Source organism: Lissotriton helveticus, chromosome 12 (assembly GCF_964261635.1).
Source record: "Lissotriton helveticus chromosome 12, aLisHel1.1, whole genome shotgun sequence".
NCBI classification, from domain to species: Eukaryota; Metazoa; Chordata; class Amphibia; order Caudata; family Salamandridae; genus Lissotriton; species Lissotriton helveticus.
The window spans coordinates 246130683-246144524 of NC_136073.1; the positions used below are offsets into that span (position 1 = coordinate 246130683).

Genomic DNA, 13842 nt, shown 5'->3' on the forward strand with positions numbered 1-13842 from the left:
CCAGCAGAGAGAAGAACAAGCAACTGGAATCTCCTGAACCCACCTTCTTGTACTCCTTTAGGTGGCCCAATAAGGAGTCCTACAAAGAAATAGGTTACTGGAATGTGGCCATCTTCCTGTACACTGAGCACTTTAATGAAGCAGTGCAATGGGTTTGTGCCATCGGGAAGGTCATTAATAGTAAAACCTTTCTTGAAATTACTTCCTAGTTGCTCATCAAGGATCTAGAGTAACAATTCTTGAATCCAGAGATAGTTGAGTAGATCTACAAACACAATTGTGTGGCATGCGGCCAGCCCGCTCTGTGACTCATCGCTATAGGTCTTCTGTAGCACAACCGAGTACCAAAGCTGGTACTTTATGTATGCACTGTTATAACATGTTTCAGGCCATTATGGTGGTGAGGTAGGTGCTTTATCAAGGACCTCCTCACTGGTGAACCACAGTTTCACACCTTCATCCCTCATATCCCAAACCAACTGACATGGCTATGAAATTAAGTGGAACATCACAGATGAGAGAGACTCCCCTTCCTCGCCATTTGTTTACCTGAAGACCATCACTGGACCCTGGTGCATTAAACAACATTCCCCCTCTTCAACCTTTCTTCAACTCTCCATCCTGCCTCTCCAAACAAGAATGAAGGGCCTTAATATAGGGGATGCAACTCCACTAGATTCCTGTCCATATCTTTTCATTTCCAGCATTAAGAACTGTGGAAGAGATGGGGCGGGCTGGCAGAGGCTTCTAGTGATGAACCCAACGGCCTGGCAGTGAAACAAACTGTACATGTTGACACCCTCTACCTCCTGCAACGTCCTGAACAAATTGCACCCCACATCCAACAGGAGACACCACAGTGAGCCAGCTACATGTTCCTACACAGAGAAGGCCATAATTCTATCTGAACCCATACACAGATGGCAGACTTCTTTCATTCATGTATTCATGTTCTAATGGTAACCAATCACAGAAGGGGGGGGGCACACTGCCTGGCATACCAGCACACACTTAGCCCAATGTATTGTGGTAAATGCAGTGCATGATAACACTTTAGTTGAAATTCTTCAGTATTCAAAACTGTTGATGGATGCATCCAGAGCCGTGTCTCTCTAGACACGTGTTTCTGTATATTTCTTATTCTTCAGTTGTGAATAACAACTTACATTTGGGGGTGCAGCAATGCTGCTTACAGTCTTCATAGGTTTCAGTCCCACTCCCAGAATGCAGGTGCATCCCAGAGATCATCAGCTCAACAACTCAATTAAATCACAAAGGAGGGGAGGGAGCATACCTGACACAGCAGCATACTGTTCCCCCAGATGCATTGTGCTAATGCAGTACATGATACACTCAGGCAACAACTGGGCTGCACAGCAAACTCACTATCAGATGGCCTGGACATTCAAGCTATTCTAAGTACTGCAAACCACAGTGTCGATCAACTCTCCTGCAGTAAAGGTGTTTAGCATAGAAATATATATGATCTTAATGCATTGCCAAGACGACTTTGTGCCGGGAAGGGCCAACCCCTTGCAATTTATGCAAAGAAGATGCCTTTGAAGTGGGAAAGCGCAGACACACTATAAAGTTTGGACGCAAAGCTCACTCTACTAAAATAGAAAGGCGTGAATGTTCCTCATCCTCTAATACTTAGTGAAAACAGGCTCAAATGAGGTGGCTAGTGGTTGTTCACAATGGGTAAAGCTGTTTTACCTAAGCCATTGTTCAGGGGAGTCTCCTTCATGGACACATCTTAGGCACAATGCCACTGGCCTGCTCTTGCACCATGGAGCAAGGTTTTGGATGGAGCTAACCAGCTTAATTTGTGCGAGGGCTGCCCGTGACATCTTCAGACAGCAATGCTGTCAATCTGGCGCTGGGCAGTTCATTGCATGTGCAGCGCTCCTGTTTTCTTGCAGCGCTTCATTGCATGAAGGATAATACATTTGGGCCTGTGAGTCTTCCAGGGTGTTGTATCTCAAACTCCTGCGTGACCATGGAGGTCTAAGGAGTCAGCTCTTCTCCACCAAATGTGAACTGATATTTCGGGCTGTACAGAAAAGATGCAGACAGCACAGCGACGTACTGCATCCTTGAAACTGAAGATGCGAGTTGACAAACACTGTAACCAGCTATCAGGCTGAAATGAAATGACACGTTAAAAAACTGTTCTTGTGTAGAATCTTAGGGGCATATTACCAAGGGGGTTTATCTCCGCTTTTTTGGCTTTAAAAGCCAAGAAAGCGGAGATAAAATTACAGTCTCCCTATTACCTAGCTGTCGCTAACACCAGTTAGTGACAGCTAGTAGGAGATAGCGACGATCTTGGGCCCCACTTTGCATGTCAGTGATATTTATCACTAATGACATGCAAAGTGGGCGTGCCAAGATGTTAGCGACTGGAAACAGTCGCTAACATCGCTATCTCCTATTACCAACTTTTGGAGATATTCGCGCTAAGCGCGAATATCTCCAAAAGCTAACATCTGCCCTGAGCAGTTCTTAGCCATGTTATCCAATGGGAGGTGGATAACATGGCTAAGAGCATTAGCTCGGTAATACATGAATATCGCTGACTTTTCAGCGATATTCATGCATTGCGGCCGTTTTTTATCGCATTTGCGATAAACCTTGGTAATACCAAGGTTTATCTGCGATAATTTCTGGCGATGCTTAGCGTTAAAAAATTCGTTGCTAAGCATCGTTAGCGATAAATATCGCTTAACATTGGTAATATGCCCCAATGACTTTTAGTCTACACCCTCTGTCAACGCTAAAGACAACTTATTATACGAAAATAGACATGGTGAGCCATCAGAATATAAAAGAAGACTTCGAAAAAGAGCTGGACTGTTGGAAGATGTTTAGCTCAGCTTTCTCAAAAAGATCCCCCCCCCAAAATTCCTTGCCTTGACAGCGTTGTACTCAGCAGAAACAATCCTACAAATATATTGGTCTCAAATGCGAATGTCCAAACTGGGTTTTATTGAACATTAAACATGTTGTAGGTGGAAAATAAAACAGTAACCTGACATGAGTAGGATATCTAATGTTTGTGTCGGGTGGGTAATGTCAGGGTATTTTGGTCAGGTGACCTTTACCACCTCCTGGATACCTGTAGTGTAGGAAATGCCCCTACCCTAGGCCAAAGCTCTCCTCTGCTTGTTCATAGGTTATAAATGTCTCATTGGGGAAAAGGTCAGCAAGTACCTCACAGCCACCATCCCTCCAGGTCTGAAACGACACATGTGTTCCCATTTCTTTAAAAGGGGGCCAGTATCAAGATCTGTAACTCCCTGTGGAATGGTGCTTTTCCCAAGACCCTCTCAACGAACCCCTGCCACATGACTATCATGTGTCTCACCACGCAGGGGAGAGTCACCTCCACTCCCCTGCCCTGCATTAGAGCATTCTGAAGTGTCAGGTTATCCGTCCTTCCAGCCAGTAGGCGTTTTTCCCAATTGTCTGCATCTGTCAGCCATTGGGCCGCATGTTGCAATTGAGCGGCATAGTAATATAAGTCAAAACATGGGGCCTTCAAGCCACCCTCCTCATAGCTGCGTATAATAGTGTTTAGGGCTACTCTACTCCTCCTTCTGACCCAGAGCAGTAATGTGAGAATCATATTCAGTGTTTTGAAGACGCACGACGATAGCGGGCATAGTGAGTTCTGTAATACATATAGAGTTCTTGGGAACATCACCATCTCGAGATGGCTAGCCTGCCCATCAATGACAGTGGAAGAGTGTTCCAAAAAGTCACAGAGTGCTGTAGGGACGTGAGTACCCGATCTATGTTCATGGACACCGCTTGTGTATCTGACTGCGCAACCTGTATCCCCAGGTATTGGAAACCCTCCCGCTCCAATCTAAGTCCCTGGTGTGGGAGATCTGCCAGGGGCACCGAAGCTAGACCCGCCAGAGGAAAGGTCAATGATTTATTACTGTTAAGTCTCAACCCAGTGACCTCTCCAAACCGTTCCATTTGATGCAACAGCTCAGGTACTTCTTCCAGTGGGAAGGCCAAATAAACAAGCATTTGCAATGCAATAGGTCTCGCAGCATTAAAGTTTGAGTTACTGGCATTGTAAATGACAATGCTTTGCATTAATTTATTTTTTAATTTGCAATTGGTATATAAACATTGTTTGTGAATGGTTAGCTGTTGCTTATGCTGAGCTAAGTTGGCAGTAATATAGAGTGCTAGTCTTGCTTGCTATAAGTGTGCTGATTTAAAGCGCTCTGATACCTGTGGGTAAAGTTTGCGCTATATAAAAGTGAAAACTAATAAACCCACCGGCTAATGAATTGTTCCATTGCCATGAATTTCTAGTTGTAATGGGCAGATGTCTTCTATAGCAAATCATTAGACATCTTAAAGAAACTATGGGGGCATATTTACAAGTGCATAAATAGCGCCATCAGAGCGTCACTTTTTCTGATGCTCTGGTGGCGCTATGCCATACTCCATATTTACAAGGCGGTGCTAAGGCATTTTGCGTGGCAATTCCTCCTTGTAAATATGGGCCTCCTCCCCGCAGTTTTCGGCAGCAAAGGGGCATGCAATGGGTGCTGCTGTGGGCGTACCCCCGCAACACCGATTGCTTTTTGACGCTGCCCCTGATTTTCAAGGCTCTGTAGATCTGAGGCAGCGCCAACAACAACTAACGCCTTTGAAACGTAGATGTTGGAGTGTTAGAGTGGTGTAACGAGGAGAAATACTTTTACTTCTCCTTGTTTTTTGCTCTTTTCTGCAGCACACATAGAAGGAGCAAAACACCTTTAATGATTGTTTTTGTGCAAGAAGATGTTCCTTCCTGCACAAATACAATCACCCCTCAACGCAGGCACCCTTGCACCATGGCGCAAGGGTGCAAGCACTGGCGCTAGGCAGCTTTATTAGCACCAGTGCAAGGGAAAACACAGGGATGCACGGTATTTTTGTCAATACGGCGCATTCCTGCGTTTTTTAAATAAGACAGTGCAGCACTGCTAAATTGCTTGCAGCGCCGTGCTGCGCAATTTAGTCGTAAATATGCTCCCATAGCTGATGAAACCTTTACAGGCATCATAAACTATGCTGCTCAGAAGCAAAAAGTTCCTCAAAAATCTCCACTGATAATTGGGTGATGCATAGTTTTGCAATGCTCTTTTGGACTTTTCCCATATCAATGACAATCAGAAACTATTAGAGAATATTTGTAATTTTACGTCTGCAAATAATTATCTCATTTTAATGCTTCCCCCATTTGCTGTGGTTAGTTCTGGGTCAATATCCCCACTTGTGTCTTGACTCTTGAGTCGATTGGGTCGACTCTCTATTTAAAGTGAATTATATTCCAGTAGAATCGATCAGAGAATAGGTTAGATACAATTGAAATGCATTTGGTTTTGCTTTTACTTCAAAGTTGACTATATATAACTACTAATAAAGGCTTGAAATAGAAGAAAATATTTTATTAGAAACAATGTTGCAAACTTTTTGGGGTTTTGCAGGAGTGTTACTTTCATTTCAATCTTTTTTTAAAGATCTGATTATTACTTTTATTGTTCTTACATTTGTTTAGCTAAGTAAGATTGACAGAGTGATGGTTATCAATATCTGATAGCCGACAGTATGCATCTCACTCTTCTACGGAATAAGGACATTACACCATGCAACATGTGGTTAAATTGGCAGTTGCTACATAACGTACAACATAAGTTAACTGTATCAACTCTACGTCTCTTTCCTCAAAAATTAACTCAAGAATTACTTGCATAATTTTTCGTTATAATATTTACTGTACACTGTGTGCAGGTGTTTTATCTTGAGGGCTCTGTGTCCATGACTCTTGTTCTTAGATATCAATCTTGTGATGGGAGTGGGTCAAGGTTTTCATATGCCTCTAGGATGTCACATTATGCATCTACAATAGGGCACCTCCTACTACTTCTTTCCTTTCGGGTTTACACGATATGTTCACTCTGTGCCCATTGGGATACAACTCTTCTCCATCGCATGATGGGCGGTGCCTGGCTGGCCTTCCAGTGCATAGCTATACACCTTTTCGTTGGTATTAGAGCAAGTGCCAGGAAGCTGGGGCCTGCCCTCCCTTTTATTTCAAAGTATGAGAGCCGCAATAAACAGATCTATCTCAGGGCTTTAGGGTATTTCCCTTCCCAGTGCCTGGCAAAGGTGGTCCAGTGACTCGCTCCAGAATCCAGCTATTACTGCATATCATCAACCTACGTGCATAAAATTGGCTTCCGCGAGGTTGCTCACCGGACAACTGTGTAGGTTCCAATGGATATTCGCATAAGTGTCTTAGTTGCTAAGTATTTTTCTTGCAAATTATTGAATTTTGTGTATCGGAGCCTCGCATTATGTGATGCCTTTGTGTGCTTTCCAACACTTGCCCTCATTGTTTATCTGTGAGTGCTTTGTGGATCTAGGCTTCCCGCCTAGCTCTAAGGGAGATTAGAGGTTTTGTAAACATGTGCCATAGTTTCTTATCAAACCAAGAGATGAGTCTGCTTCCGCTGCACCTTGCGAATAGGAGTTGTAGTGCTTGATGTGTTCCCGCCCCCATATCTCCCACACTATGCCCTTGAGTTTTCCGTATACAAAGAAAGTGTGTAGCGGGGAGCTCCAATTCCTTGGACAACTCTGTGCTAGCTAGAAACTTCTCTTCTTTATAACGGTCTCTTATGGTGTATTCGTCCATCCTTTTCCACCCCCTTAGGATAGCCCCTGGTTTTCCAGGTCATATCAGTAGTAGACTCTTGGGTGGAATCGTAGGGGCGTATAGCACCATGCCTTTAGTTCTTTATCTACCAAAATTCCAGCCTGTGTGCACCCGGGCTGTTGGCTCACAGTATAGCAATGCAATCCATTGAGCCCAACTCCCTCCATCTCCAATTTCTTGAGGACAGCCTGTAGAAACTTTTAACTAAGAGTTTAAGATGATTTCTCTAAGTCTATACACAAGGCGATTTCCATCTTCTTGCACTCATCAGGAGTTTCGTTCAGAGGCTTCATATATTGTGGAACATGCTATGTCCAGGGATAAATTTACTCTGGTCGGGTGGACTACCAAGGGCATAATGGGAAGTATCCTATTAGCCAGTTTACTATAGTAGATTTTAAGCAAGGACAGGGGTCTGTACGAGCTGACATCAGTTGGGTCCTGGCGGGGTTTTGGGAGGGATACCACCAGTATATCTCTCAACGTCTGTGGAAGAATACCTGCTTCCTTTGCAGCTGCATACACTTTAGTGAGGAATGGTGCAGGGATATCTATATAAGTGTTATAGAATTGTACAGGCAGTCCATCTAAGCCCGGTGTCTTACCAGCCGCCAGCTCCTCTACCAAATTTTTAAATTCCATTTCCTTGAAAGTGTAGATGAGCCAGCCCTGTGGTCTGCAGTCACCTGTTTAACCCTACAGGGAGCAAAAAAGTCTCCAATTTCTCCCCGTTACTGCTGGACCTTCCCTATGAAGGGTCGCATAGTAATCATGGAGCACTTTGTTTATGTTGTGTTGAAGTGTAGAGAGGTCTTGATATAGCCCCGTATGTGTTTGACCTGCGTGGTGGAGCCTCCCCTGATTTAGGGTTTGTGGCCCATGCTCAAATTGCCCTGTTTTGTCACCCTGCCTCATGCTGCCGCTCTAGGTATGCTTTATAATTCAGGTACCTGAACCGTTCTACCTGGACAGCATATTTCTCCATCTAGGTGCTCAAAAGTATCTTGCGCTCAGGGTTTGAGGCCACTTCCCTCTCTAATTGTCTCAGACTATTCCCCAGGAAAGTACGTTTTTATTCTAGTTTCTTACATACCCCCATTACCGTCCCTCTGCAGCCACCTCTCATGACTGCCTTGAAGGCTTCCCATTCCACACCAGGAGAGGAGGCAGTGCCATTGTCCTCTGTGGAATAATCACTTATCACTTGCCGTAGCCTCTCCCGTAATGCGTTGTCTTGCTGCATTGCTTACTGTGGTCCCTATGTGGGGACTGGGGGAAGCCATACCCCACTGCACTCACAATAACAGGGGGTTGTAGCCTGATACAATCTGGCCCAAATATTCTGCATGGGTAACGATCGGGGTCTAGAATCTCAAACACTGTCTAATGGGACATTTAAGTCAAGTGGCGCTGAGAAAAAGGAGTATTCCTGTGCCTGTGCGTTACCAGTCTGCCACACATCTTCAAGGTCCCAGTTGTAGAGCGATTTTGCAAATGCGTGTGCAGCTCTAGCTGTCGGGGCAGTCGGCAATGGCAGGTAAAAGCAATCCAACACAACATAAAGCACATAGTTAATGTCTTCCCCTAGTGTTATTGGGGCAGTCGATTTTGTAGCAAGGTTTGCGGATATGGAGTCAAAGTAGAGTGACTGGTCTATATTGGGGGCATATACAAAGCTGAATGTAGTTCCTGCCCATCTAAACAGCCAAAGATCAGCACAAACTGGCCCTCCAGGTCTCTGTCAATTTCTGGATCCTGGAATGGTACCCCTGGTCTAAACTAAACTGCTACTGCCCCCTTGAGTATGAAAACTAGTTGGTGGCGTATATCTGCTCCCACGATCCTCTCTGTAACTTTGTTACTTCATGTGCTGTCAAGTGTGTGTCCTGTAGGAATATTACCTACAATATTACCTTCCTACCTCCCCAAATATGTGTGGACCTTGCATTGTTTGATTACTAAACCTAGGCCCCTTACATTCCACATCAGGTTTGTAAATTTAGGTGTGGCCTTTCATATATATAAGGATATAAATCCCCTTCCCTTTTGTCGACCTGGACCAGGCCCCAGTAGTCTCCCATTGTGTGATTTGTATGTTTGCCCCTGGCCTGCCTGCAGTGATCACCTAGTTGAGTCTGGCCAGTGAATTGTGGTTTAAGAACTTGAATAAATGTACTGCAACTCCCAATCCCCAGGTCCTGCAGCATTGGCCACTCGCCCATCACCTTTATTCGTCTAAGGCTAAAGACTTGTATGACTCCTCTGCCCTGACCACTCTTTCATTTCAGTCTCACTCAATCATTTGTGTGACCCCTTCTACCAATGGTCTTGCTTCTGTTCCAGGAGCCCAATCAAGCTCCCAGAATTCTGGCATATAACCTATAGGAGACTAGGGGGTGACATCTAGTAGCTCACGTTATGTAGAAATTGAAAGTTAGAACCAGTCGCTTTTGACATTAACATACTGTGACATATATGGAGCAGAAATGCTAAACAGACAGAGCGTACTGCTTGAAACCTCCCACATGAACACACTGTTTGAAGATTACATTGCTTCTGCCTGACTGTGGAGAATAATCTACTTGTCTTTGCACCCACAGGTAAAGATAAACATGGGAGTGACCACCCCAGAACGTCTTGGCCCCGGATTCGTGAGTCACCTGGAGGTGGGCGAGGCGGTGGCCTCCCTGGTAGAGAAGAGATGCATCACCCACACAGTACTCTGTGCCAACTCCGCTGCTGACCTCAAGACCCTGATACTGGAAGGCCGAATCTGAGGGTCCAATGGCACGTTCGATAGAGAACTTTTAGCACCAGCACTAGCCTTCTCTCACTGTCTCCGCTTGTAATGGTCCGGTGGTCCTGACTCTGGTTGGGTTCTACTCTCATCCATACCCCCACAACCTCCTTTCATATGATCCTGTTCTGGGCTCCGTGGGCCACCTGTAGTCACACTCAGACCATCATTGCCTGGAGCTATGCTTTGTCTGCTCTTTTTAACAGTGGCGGCTGCTATGGGGCAACAGTGGTGAGGCGGGGCAGGCGGGGGGGCGGTGTTTGAAAAGACAAAAGAAAATTCCACTTACTTAGCTGAGGCCGCCTCTCCTCCGTTCTTCTTCCATGGATGGCACAGGAACAGGAAGCACACAGGCTTCCAGACTCCCCTAGCCAATCACGATGCTGCTAATAGCAGCGTCGTTGTGCTTGGCCTGAGCCTGGGTGGAGAACATGCAAAGTGCTTATGACTGTTTGGCCGGCCCAAGATGGCTAGCCAAACTGATATGCGTACTTAAGTGCAAATACCACTCCTCCCCCAGCTAGGTGACAGCCCAGCCCCGCCCCTTAAACAAAACTGGGCCAGGAGGGGAAAAATACAATTATAATAACGTTGTGTTATTATCATTTTTTTTTTCCTGTGGGGCAACGCTCCGTTGCCTTAGCGGAGGAGCCGGCGCTCCTTTTTAATGTCTGGAGGGATGTTGAGTATTGTGGCTTCCTTACACTTTTCCTCAGCATTTGATTAATAAAGGGCAATCCCATATAACCGAGCTGTGTGATTAAGAGGGGACAGTCCCTAGAACCAGACATACCAGTAGAGGCTACTATGGGGAAATTGTAGAAGTACTAGATGTCCTCTCCTGTTCTGCAAAAACTGAAGAGTGATCAGTTGGTGTTGGTGGTAATGAACTCCTAACATTGAGTGGGGTGCAGTCCACTGTGGTGCATCCCTAACACTGAAAGTACTGAGCAGGGGCATCGTCAACCCCCCGCTTTAGCAGCTACAGCGGGGTGGGGTTTTTGATGGGTCTCTTCTGTCTGCAACTGCCAGACAAGGGCACATAACTAATGCGAAAGGGTGGGAAGGTGAGTGAGTGAAAGATGGATGGATGTGTGATTAAAATGATTGGTGGGAGGGTGAGTGAAGGGGTGGACGGATAGATGCATGGATGCATGAGTGGAAGGATGGGTGTAAGGACGGATGAGAGAAAGAGTGGATGAACGAATGACAGGGAGGATAAATAGATGGATGGCTGGATGGATGAGTGAAAGGGTGAATATACAGATGAGTGAGTGAAATGGATGGAGGGATGGGTGTGTGAGTGAAATGGTGGATGAGTGAAAAGGTGGAAGGATACATACATGGATAAATGAGGGAAAGGATGGATGAGTAAAAGGGAAGAAGGATGAATGGGTGAATGGATAGATGAGTAAAAGGATGCATGGATAATGTAAGAAAGGATGGATGGTGAGTTAGTGAAAGGCTGGATTACTGACTGAAAGGTTAAATGGACGGATCAATGAGTTGGTGGATGAACTAAGTGAAAGAGTTGGTTTATGGATGGATGGATGAGTGAAAGGATGGATGGATGGATGAAAGAGTGAATGGATGGATGAGTGAAAGGTTAAATGGATGGTGAATGGATGGATTAAGTGAAAGGGTGGGTGGACAGGTTGAAAGGGTGGATGGATGGGTAAAATAATGGATATAAGAGAACATGAATGAAAGAATGGGTGAATGAATGATAGAGAGGATAGATGGATGGCTGGATTAAAGGATGGATTGATGAGTGAAAGTGATAGATTGATGAGTGAGTGAAGGAATGGATAGATGAGGAATGAGTGAAAGGAGTGAAAAGGAGGAGGGATGTATGGAGTGAAAGGATCAATGGGTCGTTGAGTAAATGGGTGGATGGAGGAGCGAAATGATGTATGGATGAAAGGGGGTGGGTAAGTGAAAGGATGGATGACCAAGTGAAAGGATGGATATGTTTGATGGATAGGTTTGGATATAGATGGGTGGACAGATGGATGGAATGGTGACAGGCTGAATGTAGGATAAAAGGCTGAAAGGGTGACAGAATGTAAAAGTGAAACGGTGTATATCAGCGGTGGATGGAAGAATGAAAAGATAAATGGATGTCTGGATGAAAGAGACAAGCAAGCTCTTCCAAGGAGGGTTACAATTACTTGTTTTGCTTGCTTGGTGCCATAAGAACTTCGGTTCCAAGTGGGGGTATTTTATTTTTCTGACTACTCCCTTGGTTCTGAGTTAGTTACAATGCATTTCTAAATGTTTACTGAGCTGATCCTCAGCCCTGAATTCATAAAACAGAAAGGGCGCACTGTGAACATATTTGATAAAAGTGGGCAAGCTGGAGAACCTGTAAAGAGCGTTATCTTTTATCAAGCAGAGGTGAAAAGTAGAAAAAGAAGTGACTGAAGAGACTCCTCCTGTAGCCTCTCCCCTTTCTAAAGTGTATTCGCCCATTATGGCCACAGCCAAATGAGCACCACTAATAATGTGAAATATGTGCATGTGTCCAGCTTCCTTGAATTGCTTGTTTCTCTCTCTCGCTTTCTCTCCATCTGTCTCTTACTAGACATTTCTTTGCATGTTTTAATTAAAAAAGGTGTTTTCAAACACGTGACTCTTTCTATGAAACAAAGAAAGCAAATGCTGCCTGGGTATGCCACACATCCATTTGTTTTTTTTTAAAAGAATTTTTATTGCAGCACGAATATGCGTATAAACAAGACATCCATGCAGGCAGTATCGTATAGTCATGGTATAACAGTACTGATAAGGAAAGCTTAGTCTAACACGGCCATTCAGCTCACACCCCGGAGGTCGAGCGGCAGTATACGGTTGTTCAGTAGTCGCTAAAACCTGCCAGGGCACTCCCAGAGTGCTATTTCTCAGGTAACGCATATGGCTGCTTTTCTAATCTTCCTAGTCTCCCCGCACCTGATCCAGAGAGCATTTGAACAATAACAAACAACTTCCCCCCACCGCCCAAACCCCCCCCTAAACCCTATCAACCCTTACCCCCCTATCCCCCTATCCCACTCCCCTCCCCCACCCCTCTCCCCTGGCGTGTCAGAGGTCCACAGGAGCAAGCCCGGTTCCTTCACGGGCACAGCAGGTACGAGCCCATCAATGAGGATTAAGTCGTAGGAGAGTGCAGTCAGCACCTGGGGCGCGGGGCGATCTCTGGAGGGGTCTGGGCTGAGCGCCTATCCAAGCCCCAGTGTCTAAGACCCAGGTTTACCTGCAGGGGAGTCCTCGCTGTCGGAAGACGGTAGCGTGAGCTCCAGCACCGGCCGCTCCCAGGCCCGGCCCGCTCCATAGCAGTATCAGCGCCGGTGTACAGTCATAATATCGAGTCAATTATTTCGACTGGACAGAATATCGAGTAAAAAATATAGAATGGACATAATATCGACTAGACATAATATAGACAACAAAAATATCAACTAGAGAAAATTAATATCGAATAGAATGGACATAATATCGAATCAAAAATATAGAATGGACATAATATCGACTAGACATAATATAGACAACAAAAATATCGAATTTAAGGTAAGTTAATAATAATTTTTATTTTTTGTGTAATATAAGTCTGTAGCGGGTTGTGGGTTTATAGGGGAATAGGGTGGGAAGTAATTTAATTCTAATTAATTAAATATGTTAATTTATTTATTGATATATATTTAGAATTAATTGTTAATTAATTATTAATTGGTAATTAATTAAAATATAATTGGTAATTAATTATAATTGATTAATTGATAAATATTTTAATTTTAGTAATTTATTTTCTGTAGCGGGTTGTGGGTTTATAGGGGAATAGGGTGGGAAGTAATTTAATTATAATTAATTAAATATGTTAATTTATTTATTGATAATAATTTAGAATTCATTGTTAATTAATTATTAATTGGTAATTAATTAAAATATAATTGGTAATTAATTATAATTGATTAATTGATAAATATTTTAATTTTAGTAATTTATTTTCTGTAGCGGGTTGTGGGTTTATAGGGGAATAGGGTGGGAAGTAATTTAATTATAATTAATTAAATATGTTAATTTATTTATTGATATTTTTAAAAAATTAATTGTTAATTAATTATTAATTGGTAATTAATTAAAATATTATTGGTAATTAATTATAATTGATTAATTGATAAATATTTTAATTTTAGGGTTCAGGGTCAGTTGTCAGTTTTTGGGTAAAGGGGTATTTTTAGGGTTCAGGGTCAGTTTTCAGTTTTTGGGTAAAGGGGTATTTTTAGGGTTCAGGGTCAGTTTTCAGTTTTTGGGGTAA

The 13842-nt window shown here is 43.8% G+C and overlaps 1 protein-coding gene across 1 annotated transcript in view; it reads left to right on the forward strand.

The window, feature by feature from the left end:
- Positions 1–9734, forward strand: part of LOC144798950 (uncharacterized) — a 120896-nt gene extending 111162 nt beyond the window's left edge. Inside the window, exon 6 of the mRNA XM_078670089.1 lies at positions 9331–9734. Coding sequence (XP_078526215.1) covers positions 9331–9507 — 177 coding nt within the window. The 3' untranslated portion in view covers positions 9508–9734. The remainder of the gene's footprint in view (positions 1–9330) is intronic.
- Positions 9735–13842: the final 4108 nt, after the last annotated feature.